General features: G+C 47.3%; 2 protein-coding genes across 2 annotated transcripts; both read left to right on the forward strand.

Annotated features, from left to right (window-relative positions):
- Positions 1 to 504: 504 nt before the first annotated feature.
- On the forward strand, positions 505 to 5993 carry LOC308435723 (spermatogenesis-associated protein 31D3-like; the record flags this gene model as incomplete). The annotated part of the gene is made up of 4 exons (XM_080936478.1): positions 505 to 690; positions 1365 to 1407; positions 2192 to 2252; positions 2366 to 5993. 4 exons carry the CDS (start codon positions 505 to 507, stop codon positions 5991 to 5993), a joined length of 3918 nt encoding a protein of 1305 aa, XP_080792604.1.
- Positions 5994 to 12426: 6433 nt separating this feature from the next.
- LOC308435819 (uncharacterized protein C9orf153 homolog) lies at positions 12427 to 15183 on the forward strand (the record flags this gene model as incomplete). Its single annotated transcript, XM_080936566.1, has 3 exons — positions 12427 to 12513; positions 13686 to 14178; positions 14942 to 15183. 3 exons carry the CDS (start codon positions 12427 to 12429, stop codon positions 15181 to 15183), a joined length of 822 nt encoding a protein of 273 aa, XP_080792692.1.
- Between the last annotated feature and the right edge of the window lie 3543 nt (positions 15184 to 18726).

An 18726-nucleotide genomic window follows, 5' to 3' on the forward strand; every position in this document is an offset into this window, starting at 1 on the left:
TAGGATCTAACATAATTTAGTATTTATGTCTGTCTTATAATGAAGATTCAAACAGAGATGCTTCCTTCTCAACATTCTCGAAGATAAATATAATGGGCAGAGGAAATAGCGGTCTGTGGATGGCACATTTGTGAGGAGAGCCTGGTTGGCAAGGCTGTGGATATCTCAGAAAAGAAGAACCCCAGGCACCACGTGGCACCAAACTGCTGAGGACCAAATAGCAAGGGGACTGGGTGACAGTGAGGCTGCTGATGTAACAGCAGGAAGTTCCCCTGAGGAGTCTGGTGTGAGGAAAAGGCAGATGGAAACAGGGGGCAAGCAAGGTTGGGGTTGGGCAGAGGACTCCGAGGAGCTCCTGGGGTGGGGGAAGGGCTGGACACACCCTCATCCCCACCCTCAGAAACCCTTGTGACTCTCCCCTGCTCTGTGATGCAGGCTTGGGACTCTAGTCAAGCCCATGAACCCTCAGCATCAGGCACCTCAGGCAGCCATGGTGTTTATACTATGGAGAGCATTCTCTCATCTCTGAATGATCTCACTGAGACATGGCTGACTCTTGGCTCAGCTTCCTACCACACAGACCTCAGCTACACTCTTCTGAGCGGACTGGGGCTACTGTTTCTGTACATCGGCTACCTGATATTGAGACTGCTTACACAGTCGCTGTGGAGAAAGAAAGACACCCCAAAGGTAAGGATGTGTGGTGAGTTCCCAAGAGTCTTCATTGCTGGGCTGTACTTGTGTTCTCTGGTGTGGGAGGAGGTTGGCTGTCAGAGGGATGTCTGAGATGAATGAGTGAGGAGAGAAGAGGGGAGGGGAGGGGAGGGGAGGGAGAGAGGAGAGCACTGACCTAGGACATAAGAGGAATCAGAGAGGAATAAGATCCTCATCTGGAGCCCACCTTCCTATCTGAGTGCGGCTGAAGTTTCTAGGACAAAGTAGAAAACTGGTTCTAATGGATTAGGTACAGTCTTTGAGCTCTGGGAATAAGAATAGCCTCTCCTGACAGTCAGGATTACTGTGCAAAATGTTGGTGGCCTCTGGTTAGAGTGTGGTGCGTAGTCTCTAGTGTCACACGTGGCCCTTGGAGACAGCGGTGATGTGAATGCTGGCTTCAAACTCTATGCTATCAAGAAGAGGACTTTTTGCTGAGACCTGTGGATGTCATAACGTTCTCCTCTGCTTTCCCAGATAGAAGAAAACAATGAAAATAACTGATTACTTCTAAAGTTAGTAAAAATGAAGGCATAGGTCTCATTCATTTAATTGACCTGGGGACACTGTGGTTAGGAGCTCTGACTATACAGCAAAGAGGAACGGAACAGAGCTATCTCGTGCTCACTGCCTTTCCCTTTTCTTTACAGCAACAGCACAACACTGAACTCAAAAGAAGGAAAGCAATTAAACGTAGGTGTCCCCCTGTCAGCTTCAGCATCCCAGAGTTCCCCTTGCTGTCCTTTGTATGAAGTTTAAGCTCCCCGATAGGAAGATGTCACTCTTGAGAGACTCCAGTTCACAAGATCAACCTAAGATAGAACTAACTCCCCTCCAGTCCCCTGTGCTTGATGCAGTGACATTGTTGGGCAGTGGGTACAGCCCCTTGGGACAGTGTTGGGCATAGCCCCTCAGGCTCCTGTGAGATGTGCAGGGGGTGGGCACTGACTACTTTGAAGCACAGCTTAAGTCTCTTGACATTCTGTCCCCTGCTTCCTTCCCGGGAGCTGACAGCCACGCAGAACCACTGAGCAGTGTTTCCTGCAGTGGTTTTGTGTGGCGCTCATGAAAACACAGGGGCAGGGATTAGCAAATAAGCCACACACACACTCACACGTGTGAGGGTTCTGGATGTTCTCACAGAGCACTTGTCACTGTCTACAGGTTCTCCTAAGTACTTTCTTTTAAAAAAGATCTAGTTATTTGCTACATGGATGGCTGTCTTCTTTGCATGGGTAACTGTGCACTACAGACAGCCCTTAGAGGTCACAAGAGGGTGCCCCCTCATTGGACCAAAAGGTCGTTGTGAGCCACCATCTGGGTTCTGAGGACTGAACCCAAGTCCTCTAGAAGAATCTCCAGTGCTTTTAGCCACTGAGCCACCTCTCAGCTCCTTGCATGTTTTTCTTAGAGGTCCACCACGTGCCCCTCCCATTTCTACGCGCCTTCTGGCCTATGCATGTTCTCCCTTTTCCAGGTAGGAAAGCTGGCCAGAAAGACCCTAAGGAAGGAAGGAAGCTGCAGAAAATCCTGCAAAGGTGATCCATTCCCCTCACATCCTGGTCCCTTCTCCCAGCTTCCTACCATGGCCAGCAGGCTTTCTTTTTCATGATTAACTTGGTTAAAACTCAACCTTTCTGTCTCCTTACAGCCAGGGCAAGCCATGTGATCCCACAGGCTTTCGGCAACAACTGTGTCCAGATCCCCTCTGTAATGTATGTAGCAAAGCAAGCTCTCCGGTCGGCCACCTGCTCTCCCAGGCTCCCCTGGAAGACAGTGCTGCCTCAGGGTCCTCTTTGTCTTCTACGGCTCCTGAGGCAGAAGCTTCGATTACTCTACCCTCTCACTTTCCTGCAAACCAACCAGGGCATCCAGCTTCAGAAGTTCCTCCCCACAAGCCCCTCTCCATCCCCTCACAGAACCAGATCACTCCTTGGGATGGTGTATCTTCTCCCATCCCATTCAGTCCCTCCCGGTCATCACAAGCCATTGCTCCCTCAAGCACAAAGCTTACCTCTTGTCCACATCTACCTCCGAATGCCTCACAGTTAGCTCTCCAAGCGGAAGTTCCCCAGTCTCTCATGGAGAGCCCTAGGGAGTGGTGCCCCAATGTCTCAACAACCAAAAGCACTGTCTATGAGCCAGCATCCTCCCAACCAGGGTTTGGCGCTAAAGACCAGTCCCTGATGACTTCGGCACATGGTACTGACCAGGAGTCTGGAGACCATTTGTCTCCCAGCCCCGATGTCTTAGCACTCTTCAAGAGGCAAGAGAAAGGGGACATTGATGTCACTGTATACAAACTTAAAAAGGAGAAAATGGTATCTTTTTTAATGCCATCAAATGCTTCAGGGGAAACCTCAGCATCAACTGCTAGGCTAGAGAACATGGACACCCCCTACCTTTTCGGTAACAAAAGGGGAAAGCTAGGCCTGAAACAGCAGCCCTCTCATCTGAAGAAGTCTGAAGAGCAGTCAGAGATTGAGGATGTCCATCTCTTCTGGGGTCTCCCTTCTCTACACAGTGAGTCCCTGAAACATGAGGTTGCCAATTCAGATAACAGTTCCCCAAAAAGGGACTATTTCAACAGAATGGCTAAGGCTTCCACAGGCAGTGATCCTTCTGACCTTACTTACCTCATACCTCTGCCCTTGCCTGAGAGTGACCAACAGGGGCAGACCTTACCTCAGTCTCAAATCAGGCCTGACTCCCTTGACAACTCTAAGGCCGAGACTCAATCACTAACCCAACTCCTGCCACCTTCTCCTCAATCCAAGCTTAGGATATGTGGGGTACGTTTTCACAGCCTAAAGGATGAGGCACAGCCTCTCACCCCATGTGAAATTCAGCAGCTGGAATTCAACCTATTGCAAAAAGTGCTGCAAAGTTTTTTGGGCTTACCCACCTTAAGCCAGAGATTCCAAGAAGGTTTCTGTTCCCCATCTCCTAAAATCGCCAAGGTCCAGGCTCCGAAGATAATTCTTCCTGGAGACTTCCCTCTCAGCCATAAACTCGAGCGGAAACTAGAAAACCATCTTCGGAAGAGACTCATCCAACACCACTGGGGCTTGCCCCACAGGATCCAAGAGTCCCTGTCATTCATGAGTCCTCAGTCAGAAATCCCTGAGGTCCCCAAGGCAAGTGGCAGCCATGGACTCTCATGGATCTCTCTCTATAAGTTCAATGCCAACAAAAACCTATCAAGCTTTGGGCTGAGCCAATCTGGAAACTTCCATAAAAAGCCTTCAGAGATCTACCCTTTAAAGGCAAAAGACATCAAAGTTCAGAGACAATGTCCAGGAATAGACCAAAAATATCACTTACAGGGCAAGTCAAGTGCAGCTACCAAGAGCAGTGGACTTTTAAATTCTGAGACGGACCCAGAACTTCAGCCAGGGAATATGTCTGAAAGAATTTCAAAGGCTTCATGGGTCAAGCAGAGCCACAAAGAACATGGAACCTCTCTGCAAGAACATGTGGGCAAAAGCACTGAGGTATTTAGTGAGGGTGAGATGCCCAGTACTGTGGACGGGTCAGGGAATTCTGTGAACATGGCACAGGCTCCACCTGAGACCTCCCCCAGACAAATGGCACCTTTGGCAGGTAAAGAAGATGCCCCAAAAAAACACCAGCACAGCTTGATACTTAGTCCCAGCAAAGAAAAGATGCTGGAAGAACACATTACAACCTTTGGCAGGAGGATGGCATTTGGCCTTCCACAAAGGGTTGAGGAATCCTTAGAGTCCTACTTGACAAAAGCAGAGCCATCTCGACCTTTCCCTCAGCTCCACGGTCGAGCCCACAGCGTTTCTGCATCAGATCCTGACAAGTCCTCCAGGTTCCACCAAAGAAACACGAATGGAGACAAGACGGGGACAGGGAATTTAGTCCCCACCCAACAAAAGCCTCTCCCTGCTACCTCACTTGTGAGCCACATAGAGCCAGCCTCTGAGGACAAGAAGGTGTGTGTAGACAGAGACCTCAGCACAGCTCCTGGTGGCAGAGAGCCGATCCAGCACCAGACGCCCAGTATGGCAGACAGAGGCATCCTGCCACAGTCTGGATCAGACAAGAGACCTGGCCCAGAGCTGCCCACGAACCCAGATGGGCCAACAGATGAGAGACTGGCTTTCAGCAACAACACACGGGGGGCTCAGGGAGAAAGGAGGAGCTGGGAAGATGGTTCCAGGGCTGAGGGGTCCGTGGAACTACTCAAGGGAGAGCAACTCCCCTGTCTTCACTCACAGTCCACTAAGAACTCGAAAGACACCCAAGGTCTGTGCTCCCCAGGAAGCCATGTGACAGCAAGTCAGTCCCTGCAGGGAACATCAGTTCCCCACAACTCTGAGACACCTCCCTCTGAAAGTCAGGTGTCCAGAGAAGTCACGCCCAACTCAGAGGGTGGGACACACATCCAGGTGCCAGACCTGCCTGCCATGCCCTTTGCCTCAGAAGAAATGACTTCCAAACCCCAGGGCCCCTCCAGTGGGGACATGGCAGTTTCTCAGGTGATCCATGTTCACTTCCCCACTGTGGGCATCAACATGGGGCCACCGCAGGGTCCCTGGGTCCCTACATATGTTTCAAGCCAGAGCAAGAGCAAGGACTGTCCCCCAGCTGCCAGAGGAGTGCCCCCACTGGCAAAGGAAGCAGGAAAGCTTGGTGGGGGGGACGCAGGCTTAGGGACATCCCAGACCAGAGGGAAGAGACACTGTGTTCAGGCCAGGGCACTGGAGGAAACTCAAGGACACACATCCTCCCCAGCACTGACATCTAAGAGTCAGCCTCCAGAACATCAGCTCACCAACCAGGTGAAGGGCTTCTGGCAGAGGCTGTCCCCTGGAAGGAAACACAAGGGCCAGGAAAAGTCCCTGGCCAAGGGCTGCTCCCCATTAACATCTGTGAAGGGCACAAGCCTCATCAAAGGGAGATGTGAGTTCTGTGGGAACACTGAAGCTCAGAAATGTGTGAGAGACCCTGAGATGGTCCTCAGGAGACAGCTAGGGTGCGGGCATGGGACAGTCCTTCCCTGTCCCCAGGCACCTGTGTCTCCCCTCATGGGGTCTGAAGAAGCTCAGCCAGAGGTGCAACTGCAGGCTCAGGCAGAGCCTGTGCTGAGGCTTCCCTACTTCTGCTTCAAGGCTTCCTGCTCTCAAGTGCCAAGGGCTGAGCCCTGCAGCCCAGGACAAGGGCAGACAGCCCCTGAGGGGTGTGGCACTACAGGGAAAGCTAAGATGGAGGTGACCTCCCCCATGCATGCTTCTCCACCAAAGTCCTAGCTGTAGGTATCAAGCAGGCTAGGGGCCTCTGGAGGTTGTTTCTACTACAGACTAACAAAAAAAAAAAAAAAAAAAAAAAAAAAAAAAAAAAAAAAAAACAACTTATCAGATTTTAAGGGAATATGTTTTAAGTGACAATAACTATATTCCTTTGCTAATAAATTTTCTGTAAATGTGGCTGAGGATTTAGAAAAGCCTTATGCTCAGGAAACAGGGCACTGGAGCCTTTTTTGTTTTTTTGTTTTTTTTTAAAACTGGGATTTACTCCCCCCTGTTTTATGATGGTATATACTTTCTAATAATACTTTGTGACTGACCACACCCTCCCTTGTACAGTTCCATCAAGTTGGAAACAGTGGTGTTTGGTGAGGTCATCCTTGCCTGACAGAACATATAATGGCTCAGTCAACACTTTTGAAATGGCTGTCAGGGATCTCAGATGTACCTTTCACATGCTCTGTCTGGCCCTGAGAAGCTAAGCAGGAGGTCACAACTATCTACTGCTCTGCACCTTCACTGGTGAGACTCACTTGGAATATCTCACCCACGGAGAACTACTTCCCCTTCCCACTGACTTCTTCAGGCTTTACAGAGGATACTTCTTTAAGTCAAAAGGTGACCCTACTCTCAAAGGGAGGAATGCCTGCTAGGTTGTCACCTCATTTTACACAGATGAAGTACCACAAGCAAGGGCTATGCATGCGAGTGGTAGGTGGCTTCCTGAGGAAGACAGAAAGAGGTGACTGCTGGGAGCTGGAGAGATGGCTCAGTGGTTAAAAGCACTGACTGCCCTCCCAGAGGTCGTGAGTTCAAATCCCAGCAAATGGTGGTTCACAACTACACGATGGCTCACAATTATCTGCAGTGAGATCTGATGCCCTCTTCTGGTGTGTCTGAAGACAGCGACAGTGTACTTATATATAATAAAGAAAACTTGAAAAGAGGCTGTTCAAGCACCCAGATCTCATCCCATGATTCCAACAACATACTTTTCCCTGCACTGGACTGCCTGATCCATCTGGTTGGCGCTTTCCCCAGACTGCTAAGGGTACCACAGAGCTTTCTGATGTCCAAACATGAGCACCCCTCGCAGGACTGGCCATTGTCACATTCCCGGGAAGGTGACACAGTGTCCGCCATCCATGCTCAATGGCAATGCATTCTTCGTGTGCACTCTGTGCACGGTGGTCATCTGCAAAGAGCCACAGAACTTCCGTGTGTCATGCACAGTTCAAGTCCCCATAGTGAAGTGGGCACAGGATTCCAGGGATGATTCACTTGTTTGTTTCCCCAGCGCTCTACAAAAGTCTGCCTCTTTACGTGCAGGTTTCAAGGGAAGGAGGAGACAGGATGGCAGACAAGATTCCTAGAACAGATGTGCAATTCAAAGTGGGGGTGTCTTGCAGATGTCAAAAATATTTCCCCTGTGGCTCCAGTCTATTGCCTCTTATTGTCCTCCTTCCCAGTTATGTCATTAGTGCCTGCAGAGAGTCTCAGGGCATCAGGAAAAGCCTCTGGGTGGAGGCTCCAGAGGGGATGGAACCGCAGGATACATGTAAGACCGGCTCATCCACATAGCCATTTGAGCCAGTGACTTGGCAGTGACTTGGCCTGCCAAGCCTCAGATAGCTGTCATCCAGCCTGTCCCTGTTCTGGACACCCCAACCTTTGATTTCTCCCTGTATTTCCTGCATAAATCCACCCGGGGTCAAATCCTTCCAAGTCTATCTCGGTGATATCTCTACTTCCTGTTCTAACCACCAGGCTTTCAGCTCCATTTCCTTCCCCTCAAATAAGGCCTCAAGAGATTTCAGGCACAAAACATTCAAAAGAGGTTTCTACCTCCTGGACCTCAGCACAGTGTTCTTCTGGTCCTTTCTGTCACATTTTGTCTCTTTGGTTAGAGCCCACCAGCACCCAGCAGCCCCCATTCCTTCTGGAGGAAGATGAGTAAAACCTCAGGATTTGGTGTCACCTGGAGATTTAAGGATATGGGTCTGACAAAAAACTAAAACTTCCAATTCTCCATAAGGGGGAAGAACTCTCTGAAGTCTGTTTCTTCAGAAAAAACACAGGGCAGGGTTATTGGTGAGTTTTTGTGTGTGTGTGTGTGTGTGTGTGTGTGTATGGTAAAAAGAGCCTGTAGTAAAAAAACAAAGGACGGGGCTGGAGAGATGGCTCAGTGGTTGTTAGCACTGGCTGCTGTTCCAGAGGTCCTGAGTTCAATTCCCAGCACATGTGGTGATTCACAACCATCTGTAGTGAGATCTGATGCTCTTTTCTGGTGTGTCCGAAGACAGCGACAGTGGACTCACATATGTGTAAAGTAAATCTTTTTTTTTTTTTAAAAAAACAACTTTATTTTACAAAACAAAGATAAATGTAAAGATTTTAAACATTTTTTGCTTAAAATTATACATTTTTGTCAGTACTTTTTTTCAGATTTTAAAATAATTTTTACATAAAACTATATGAATATATTTTTTAGTCAGTACTTGATTTTTTTAAAGGTTTGATAATATGCATTTTTTTTTTTTTCTGGGGGAGTGCAAGCCTCTGGGGTTAGCATCCCACTATCAGTGACTGCATATTATGTCTGTTCTTTTGTGACTGGGTTATCTCACTCAGGATGATCTTCTCTAGATGCAGCCATTTTCTTAAGAGTAAAGTAAATCTTTAAACAGACAAAACAAAACAAATGAAGGACAGATATACCAAAAAGGGCGAGCTTTCTGGATTGTGTGCCTTGTGATACCTATTACCTTACAGCAGCCTCCGGAAGACCCGAGAAGACATCAGGGCATATGGGTAGGAAGCTGGCTCACTTGGATGGGATCCGAATGAGAAGGAGCTGCAAGAACAAAGAGAGCCTGGCAAGAACCATCTCCCAACCCGAAGACTGTCTATGCCTCACGGCCAGGGGAAAGGTCGGGCCCTGTAACCACAAATGACAACCCACCTGCTCTCACCAGAGTTGTTTAAGCACTGGATGGACCAGAGAGGATCAAACCTGCATAGAGGTTGCAGGCTTCAAGAAACATCCTGATTCTAAAATGTTCCCTTTCTCCTGCCTCCCAGAACCATGGGGTCCTACCTACGCCTGCCGGCCATTTACCATGTTGGAGTCTTCCATGTTTCTGGAGGAGAGTCTGTCACAATGGAGGTGACATGGCTGCAGACATCAGGTGTGGTGGCCAGGACAGAAAGCTGAGAACTCACATCCTCAGGTGCAGACACGAGAGCAAAGTGTCTTGCACAGCAGAACAGGGAGAGCAAACATTCTGTAACAAGATGTTACTTAAAACGATTGTTTTTTGTCAGTTGACACAAAATGAACATATCCTAGAAGAGAGAGTTTTAATTGAGAAAATGCCTCCATAAGAATGGACCATATATGGATGTAAAAGGATCCAGCTCAGCATGGATGACCAAGTCCTGAGCAAGTGCCTCTGGATGGTGTATGAAAGCAGTTTAGCAAGCCAAGGGGAGCAAACCACTATGTGGTATGGCCTATGTCCTCTGAGTCAGTTCTGCATTGAGTTGCTGTCCTGACTTCACTCAGTAATGGACTATAACCTATAAGATGGAATAAACCCTTTTGTGATGGTTTACATATGCTTGGTCCCAGAAATAGCACTATTTGGAGGTGTGGCCTTGTTGGAGTGGGTGTGCCCTTGTTGGAATGGGTGTGTCAGTGTAGGTGTGGGCTTTAATACCCGAGTCTGAGCTCCCTAGAAGCCAATATTCTGCTAGCAGCCTTCAGATAAAGATGGAGAACTCTCGGCTCTCACAGCACCATGCCTGCCTGGATGCTGCCCTGCTCCCACCTTGATGATAATGAACTGAACCTCTGAACCTGTAAGCCAGCCCCAATTATTCTCCACTTTTTTAGTCATTATTTTCATACCTGATTAGTATTTTGAAGAACTGGGGATTGAACCTAGGATCTCATGCATGTTAAGCAAGTGCTTTACTCTTGAGTTGTATCCACGGCCAGCCCCAATTAAATGTTGTCCTTTATAAAACTTGCCTTGGTCATGGTGTCTATTCACAGCAGTAAAACCCTAAGACACCTTTCTTCCCAGCCTGTTTTGGTCACAGTACTTTGTCAGAGCAATAGAAACCATAAGACACCCAACACAATACCCAGCATTTGGGGACGGATCCTCTGTGGACACAGAAAGTCATTCATCCAGGTCCAGAACTCCAGGCTTGGCTCACTTCCCCAACAGCTGACTAATGATGTCTATGCAGACATGAAAACCCAGACACCTTTTATACACAAGGTTAACTGAACAAATCAAACCTTAGGAATGTGTGCAGCCATGAAGGAGGGAGCTTAGGTAAGGAGCTGGAAGATCTTCAGGCTGAATTATCAGAGTAAAACCAAAGTGTAACTACAGGATGTACCGTACACTGTCATCTGTGGAAGCAAGAGAAACCCTCAGAACAAGCACTGTGCGGGCCAGCGGCTCCTGGGAAGAATTTCATTGACTCATCTTAGGAAGGGAGGGATTTATACTGGCATCTAGCACAAGATCTCACAATACACCAGAACACAGTTACTAAACTCACCCCGGCCCAATTGCTCACACTGTGTATGAGCACTTCAAAGCTCCAGTGTCTCCTTTGCATGTTGACAGAGAGAGAGGGGTGGGAGAGAGAGAGAGAGAGAGAGAGAGAGAGAGAGAGAGAGAGAGAGAGAGAGAGAGAGAGAGAGCAGAGTCTATAGTGAGTCTCACTTCTGCAATTAAATGCTCTCAGAAGACAGGCTTTCCACCTCCCACTCTACCAAATCCCAACCCCGCCCTTATTGTCAAACAGCCACTTCTGTGACCTTAAGGATTTCCAAATGTCACAATGAACAGTGACTTAGTTACTTGCCCTCCACTGAAGCATATCATACTCCAGTTGGACCTGGAGTCTAGCAGGTGAATGACACTCAGCCTGGGACTTCAGAGATTACTGAAAGGTGGACTGTGGGAAACCAAGCTGTAGCCCAGCGATAGACGTTGTCATGGGGCATTATGATAGAATGGGGACAGTGGTAAATTAGCCAGGCTGTGTTTGTCATGAGGCATGAGAAAGGCAGGAGCTCAAAGCCACATGGTGACAGGTGGCAGTATTTGGGTCATTCCGTCTATAAACATGGGGACACACTGCCTCCTCTGAGGCTGCCTTGAGAAAGTAGGATCCAGCCACCACAGCTAAACCCTCTACTCATCACCACGAGCCCTGCTTCAGCTCCTCAGGCCCCTGGGCATTCCTCCTTCCCATCCCTGTTCCTACAGAAACTTTGGTCCACTCCCATTACCCGGGATCCTCCTCCCTTATCCATCATGGAGGGTCTCTAGCCTAGCAACCAGAGAGGTTGCCAAGGGAAGAGAGCAACAACATGGTAGAGCTTCCTCTTGTGTTTTCCAGAGCTAGAGCTCATGAGAAAGCCTACCTCCTCTGAACGACGATGGAATGTGGTTTGTGAATGATGAAATGAAGCCTGAGGCCAAACTGGGTTCCAACCTACACTTCGGGAACAAACTCTTCCTACCACAGCATGCCCGGCAGTCCTTAAAAACACTGTTCAACCAACCGAGAAGTCCCTAAGCAGGTACAGTCCCAGGAGAGCACCCGTGAAGCTTGGTATCCCAATATTAAGCAGATTGTTTCCATATACACCCTCCCTCCTCCTGCTGCTGCTCCCTCTCCTCCTCACATTTCCCCTCCTTCCCTCCCCTTCCTCTCACTCTTCCCCTCCTCCCCCTCCTCTTTCCCCTCCTCCTCCTCCTCCCCATCCTCCTCCTCCCCATTCTCCCCCTCGCCCCCTTCTTCTTCACCTTCTCTTCTCCTCATCCGCCTACTTTTCTTGAAGTGGGTTTACTATGTATCCCAGGATAATAGTATCCTGCACCTTTCTGTCTCTGCTTCTGAAATGCCGTGGTGGATATGTACCACCAAGCCCGACTGTCCTTGCCAGTTTTAATTGGCCAACTCACTTATTTGCGTCACAGAGATTGCATCTAAGACCCCAAGCATGCGAGGTACAGCCATACCCCCAGATCCTTGCAAATCCTACAACACTAGGCCTTACTGTTTCTGATTCATCCTGTTCTTTCCTACCCTGAGTGCCTTCCCAGACAATGCCTTTTCTTCCTTCTTTCCTTCTTCGTGAACTGCAGTGGCATTCGATGCCCTCTTCTAGTGTGTCTGACAGCTACAGTGTACTCATAAATAAAAGAAATAAATCTGAAAAAAGAAAAAAGAAAACAAACTAAGCATAAAATGGTACAACTCTAAAGTGTCCCGTCCACCACATCCAGAAGATGTTGCTAAGCGACAGACATTACAACAGGTCCTCTTCCTGACCTTTGACCTTTGGTTTAGACTTTCTCCTTTGTTCCATTTTCAGTAGCTTGGAAATTCAGATCTTAGCACAATGTCCTCCTCCAGACGTCACACTTGGAGCAGGAGCAGCCGGAGCAGCCGGAGCAGCCGGGGACTGTTGTTTCTAAACCGATGTTCGGTATGAATTTAGAAACCACGATACTGCACACAGGCAGCTTACATTAAAGAACCACATGAGATCAAATCACGAATGTACACAGATGTGCCTGGGTATTCCCTAGGGCACCAGAGTGTCATGTGTGTGGGTACCGTGTCTTATGGGCACCAGAGGCCAGAAGAGGGTATCAGATCCTTTGGAACTGGAGTTACAGATGGTTGTGAGCCACCAGGTGGGTGCTGGGAATCAAACCTAGGTCTTCTGGAAGAGCAGCCAGGGCCCTTAGCCACTGAGCCACCTCTCCAGCCCCCTTGACATTTGTTGTTGTTGTTGTTAGCATAAGACTTAGCTGTCCAAGGTTAGGCTGTCTTCCTAATGGAAAACCTTCTCTGAAGACAGACTCATTCTGGTTTTAGTTCACTCTGTTATTGTCTTGCAACAAATGGACTGAGAGGGGAAGGAGACACCCTTGGGCCATGGCCCCAGCATGGGGTTATTGGCTTTACTTGGTTCCTTCTTTGTCTTTCCTTTGGGGGGGGGGGTGATCAACTCCAGGCCTTTGCATAGGATAGGTGAGCCTTCACCACTGAGCAGAACCCCAAGGTAGTTGACACAAACTTGGGCTGTAATCTGAGAGAGTGGACTGGCTGGTTTTCCAACAGACACCTTTGGAGAATGGCTGGACTTGTAGACAGTCTGAAAAGTAAGGCTGTATTCCTTCTACAGAGAAGTTGGGGTGGCAGGGGCACAACATGAGGGATCACTTAGAGGTTAGTTCTACCAGCAACTATTTCTAAATATTCAATAACATTAATCATGTACCCAGTAAAGCCTTCCGATGTCAGCTTCCTATGCCTTGCATTCTGGAACATTCTGAGTTCTTTGGACACCGGGTGGTAAAACCTTGCTGTCCACATCATCTGTCCTACTTTCTGCCACACGAGGCGCCACCCACCCCAGCCATCTTTCCACACATCCATTAGGATGGTAAAGCCAGAAAGGGCCTTCAAGGCCTCTGAGTCCAAACCTAAGCAACTTATTTCTTTAGCAATAACAAGCTTAAAGGCTGTGCCTTAAGTCTGTCTTTTTGACAACGAGCCTGCCTTTCTGCTTCCTGCTCTCTCTGCCTCATTCTGCAACTGTTCATGGGTCTTACGACTCCCATTCCTTCTCTCCTCCCCTCCCCGCAACAGCTGCCAGAATTATACACATCGCTTGAGAATTTTAATAATGAGAAAAAGAGAGCTAATCTCCAAAAACTCTGTGGCACGTCACTTAAGGAAGCTCAGAAAATCCTTGAGAAAACCCTGAACGGCCCACCACTGGACAGCTCTGACCCTGTAAAAAGCACTGAGCTCCTCCCCCCCACAGAGCCGGAGGTTAAGAAAGAGGAGCAGAAGTCACCGTCCATGTCAGACCTCCTTCACCAAAGTCTGTTAATGGGATACATTGTTCCACTGGAGCAGGTGTACAGGTCCCAGCAGAGGCTGGCCCAGGCCGGCATCCCTCCGCCCACGCTCATCTTTCCTTACGGTTTAAATAAGGAAGTGCCCGTAGTTGTTCCAACACACCACTTCAGGAAAAGGATTCAAAGCACCACGTTCCGAAAACTTCTCCTGTCTTCTTTTACCCTAGGCAGGCTGCTCTTTGAAGAAAAATCAGTAAGCCATATCTGTTCAGACCCAGGTAATAAAAGAAGCTCACCTTGGGGAGGGGTGTGGGAGTGGGGGATGCAAACCTCTCTGAGAATGTAGGCAGATTTCCAGAGAAGACTGTAAAGCACTGACCTGTGACAATCTCTCATAGTCTAGGGTTTGTAGCTAATGTTGTTGCCGCCTATGGTGGTAATGAAATCAAGGAAAGCATTCTTTGAATGTCCATCCTGTGAATGGTATATACCTACTCCAGGAACTGAGGGAGGACGACCATTGGTTTAAAGCTAACATGGGCAATTTAGCCGATACAATTTATCTAGACCAAACCTGAGGGAGGGGGCGCGAAGGAGGGAGGGAGAGAGGGAAAAGAGAGAGTGAGACAGAGAGATCCAGAGAGACACAGAGATGGGCAGGAGGCAGTTGCTCATGATCTAGCATCACCTACTTATCTAGCATGTCCACAGTCTTGAGTTCAACCTCAAGAACCACATAAGAATAAAATATGAGGATCCAGGGCTGGGACTCACATCCATGCCTGAGAGGTGACCCTGAACAGGACACTTGATAGCCCTGATGTCTTCTTCGCAGTTCTGAGAGTGGCTACTCAGAGCTCTGGAGTTGAACAGCACTTGTTGTTATACAAACCCTTGGGTTCCTTGTGTGGTCTCTGGTATTCCACAGAAACTCTGGTTAAACAAACAAAACAGGAAAGAAGGAGCCTCAGCTCATTAGAAATGGATTATGCCTGTGAAAGGTGCCATTGTGTGACTCTTTGAAACCACGATTCTTTCTAGGAAAACAATTCCTGGACCTAGCAGACCTGCAGTGGAGGTATTTCAAGGGGCTTGCGAAGTGGGGGAAAATGCCCAGGATGTTTCCCTTCGTGGACATAGAATTCAACAGTGAGAAGAGATTCGTAGCAAGCCAGGGCATGTCTGGGGTTATCTTTCCTCCTCTAGTTCGCAAGACTCTGGTGGTTTACCCTAAAGTTGCGTATAATGAAAAGGGACATTATTCTGTTATATGGAAAGAGTAAGATGCTGACATATTCTGGATATGGATTGTCCCACTTGGGAACATGGAATCGACACAAGAGACAGAACAAAAAAAGAGAAAATAACAAAGTTGCACATTGTTCAGAAACGATGAAACCCAGGAGACCAGGGATGGAGGACTCTTAGGTTACTAGCAAGAAATTAGAAATTAATATCACCCCTGGCAATCATGTAACCAAACCGCAGAGCATTCAATAGTAACGGAAACAGAATCTTCCAAAGAAGGGCAAATCTCACTCAAATAAATAAATGGACAGTGGAATTTAATTAGCATTAAACATTGGAAGGCAAAGATCTCCTACTCCAAAGACTGAGGAAAGCTGAGTTTCAAACAGCTAAACTCTCTTCAAAGAGCTGAAGATCATAAAATGTAGTTAAATATATGAGAACCTTACACTGTTTCTTGTCTTCAATCCACTATGAATAAGACAAAACAAATTCTAGTAAATCTAGGACAACCAGAAGAACCCAGGAGAAATGCCAGCAATACCACAGAACAGGTAAAGTAGCAATTTTACATGTATACATATTGTACATATTGTCTTCATATATACTAACGCATAACCTATGATGTAATTTTAGAATGTGATTAACCTGAGAATGGTAGCACAAATCTGCATACCCAGTGCTCAAGAAAATAAGTGTGGAGACAGATTAAGACATAGTAGGGGAGGGATGGAGAGGTGACTCAGTGGTTAAGAGCACTGACCGCTCTTCCAGAGGTCCTGAGTTCGGGTCCCAGCAACCACATGGTGGCTCACAACCATCTGTAATGAGATCTGATGCCCTCTTCTGGTGTGTCTGAAGACAGCTGCAATATACTTATATATAATAAATAAATAAACTTAAAGAAATGACATAGTAGGGGGCTGAGAGGTTGGTGAACAGGGAGAGGAGGTGCAAGATGGGCTTAAGGGGATTAGTACAGTGTCCCTTGGACCAAAAAGTAGGGAGGGAAAAGGAGAAAGAACCTGCTGAGTCTATTAGTCAACAGATATCTATAGAGCGTCTGCCCTGTATGAGCCTACCATGGTCCCCTATTCAGGTACAGTGCAGGCAGAGATAGGCCAGGTGACACTAAAGAGCCCAAGAGGTAGGAAGGGGTCTTTCCTTGACTTTTGTGTGTTCTAGCACCAGGGTGGCTGCAAGCAGGTGTGGCAATAAATCAGCAAAACAGGGAGGCTCTAGTGTCCGGCCTGCACCCCTTTATCTCTGTCATCTCTGTTCCCCAAGGCCCTATTAGCTATTACTAAGTTCATTTTTCAAAAGTAGAAACATACATAGCCAGGAAGTGATTTGTTCAGTCTTGGAACAGGGCTGACTCTGGTGTCATTTTCCCAGCCCAAGGCTGGCAGTAAGTAACCCCAGTCATACTGAAGAGGTGGCACAGCTCCACCCTGGGGCTTCTGTCGGGAGTGAGGATCACTCCCCAGGTGACCAAACACAGTCAGACTCACGAAAATGAGGGTGTTCTGTGGCTGCAGCAGGGAGTGTGGAGGCTCTCAGAGGGGAGGCAGTTGGAGCCCGTTTGGAGGCCTTTTCAGTGTGTGCAGCCCAGTAGAAACCAGTTTAAACCAAACCAAATCAAACAAACAAACAACCAACCAAACAACCAACCAAACAAAAACAAGCAAACAAAAAAAACCAAACAAACCCCTAACTAATACTAATGCATAGTAGGACTATGTTTTTAAAAGAGAGGATGAGAATGTGACTGTAATATCAGACTGTGGAGGCAAAGGATGCCAGGCTTTCTTAAGTTCTAGGCCAGCCAGAGCGACATAGGAGACTTTATGCCAACAGCAACAATGACAGCACAAAGGACTCTATGCAAGTGTGATTACTATTCCCACAGTCCTCTCCTTCCTTCCTTTTTTTTAATATAGGTGCTAAGGATTGAACTCAAGAACTCATGCTTACCTGGGAATCCCTTACTGACTGGGCCATGGCTCCAGACCCCTTTCTTGCTTTTTTATTATCAAAATGTTAAAGATACATAAAAGTCAGTGTGATGGCTTGTGTATGCTTGGCCCAGGGAGTGGCACTATGTGGAGGTGTGGCCTTGTGGGAGTGGGTGTAGCTTTGTTGGAGTGGGTGTGTCATTGTGGGTGTGAGCCTTAATACCCTAGTCCTAGCTGCCTGGAAGCCAGTCTTCCACCAACAGCCTTCAGATGAAGATATAGAACTCTTCTGCATCATGCCTGCCTGGATGATAATGGGCTGAACCTCTGAACCTGTAAACCAGCCCCAATTAAATATTGTTCTTATAAGACTTGCTTTGGTCATGGTGTCTGTTCACAGCAGTAAAACCCTAACTAATACAGCCAACAAAATTCTATCATGCAAATATTTATTAAAAAATAACAAAACTGTATAATATAAAAAGGACATCAATTGTCAGCCATTAAGCTTTTAACTCATTGTGGCCAGTAAGTGGTGGTGTATGCCTTTAATCTTAACACTTGAGAGACAGAGGCAGGTAAATCTCTGTTAGTTTTCAAGGACAGCCTGGTTCACAGAACAGTTCCAGGACAGCCAAGGCTACAGAGAAATCCTGTCTCAAAAAAAAAATAAAATAAAAATGTTTTAGCCCATTGTTTCATCTACATTTTGCTGTGTCTCCTGACATATTTTAGTGCAATTTCACCCCCTGATGTCTAAGAATATTATACATATGTATTTAATGTGTATCCCTGAAAAAAACATGGACATATTCTTTTATAAGCAAAATAAAATTATTCACCAAATAAAAAAGTGACAATGATTCTTTGGCCTAGTCTTTGTATCTGTGTTGGACTTCTACTGCTGTTACAGAAACCTAAGAGCAGCCATCTAAAGGAGGAAGAACTTAATTGGCACATGGTTTTATGGTCTTCACTGTGCGATGGTCTGGTGGCTTTGTTGAATGGGCTGTGGCATGGAGGAATGCCAATGTGTTTTATAAAAACTGAGGATATGTATTATAAAGTGTGGTATGGTGTGGTGGGAGGGGTAACCTTAGCCAACCCATGCTGAGGCATCCCTCCCCAAGGTACCAGCCATACAAAGGGTCTAGCATAGAATAGAGTTTATCTGAGGACATGGGAAGGGGAGTTGAGAAGGGAGTAGAAGCAAGGGTGGGGGAAGAAAGAAAGATACCTGTTGCAGTAGATAGTAAACTTGGATGGCTTATCAGCCCCTGTGGTCTCACTCTGAGGATGCCACTCTAGTGTGGAGCTGAGCACACGGACTCTGTCACTTGTTCCAAAAGCTGCCCTCTCCACACAGTTCCCTTCCCAGGTGGTTTACTCTGCCCACCCTGCTGTTTCTGTCCCGGGTGAATACAACCACCCCGTTGTGTTCCTTCCCACTACCGCCCGGCACAAACAAGATTCCAAACCCGATAGCTTTTCATGATAGGTTCATATATTAAATTCTCAATCCACACACCCTCTATGCAATAAGATTAAATCCAATGAACAAAAACACAAATTTCCCTTCTATATAGATAAAAAGAATCCCTTAAGAATATTCATATCTACCTA

This window comes from Micromys minutus, assembly GCF_963924665.1.
Source record: "Micromys minutus genome assembly, chromosome: 1".
Lineage (NCBI taxonomy): Eukaryota > Metazoa > Chordata > Mammalia > Rodentia > Muridae > Micromys > Micromys minutus.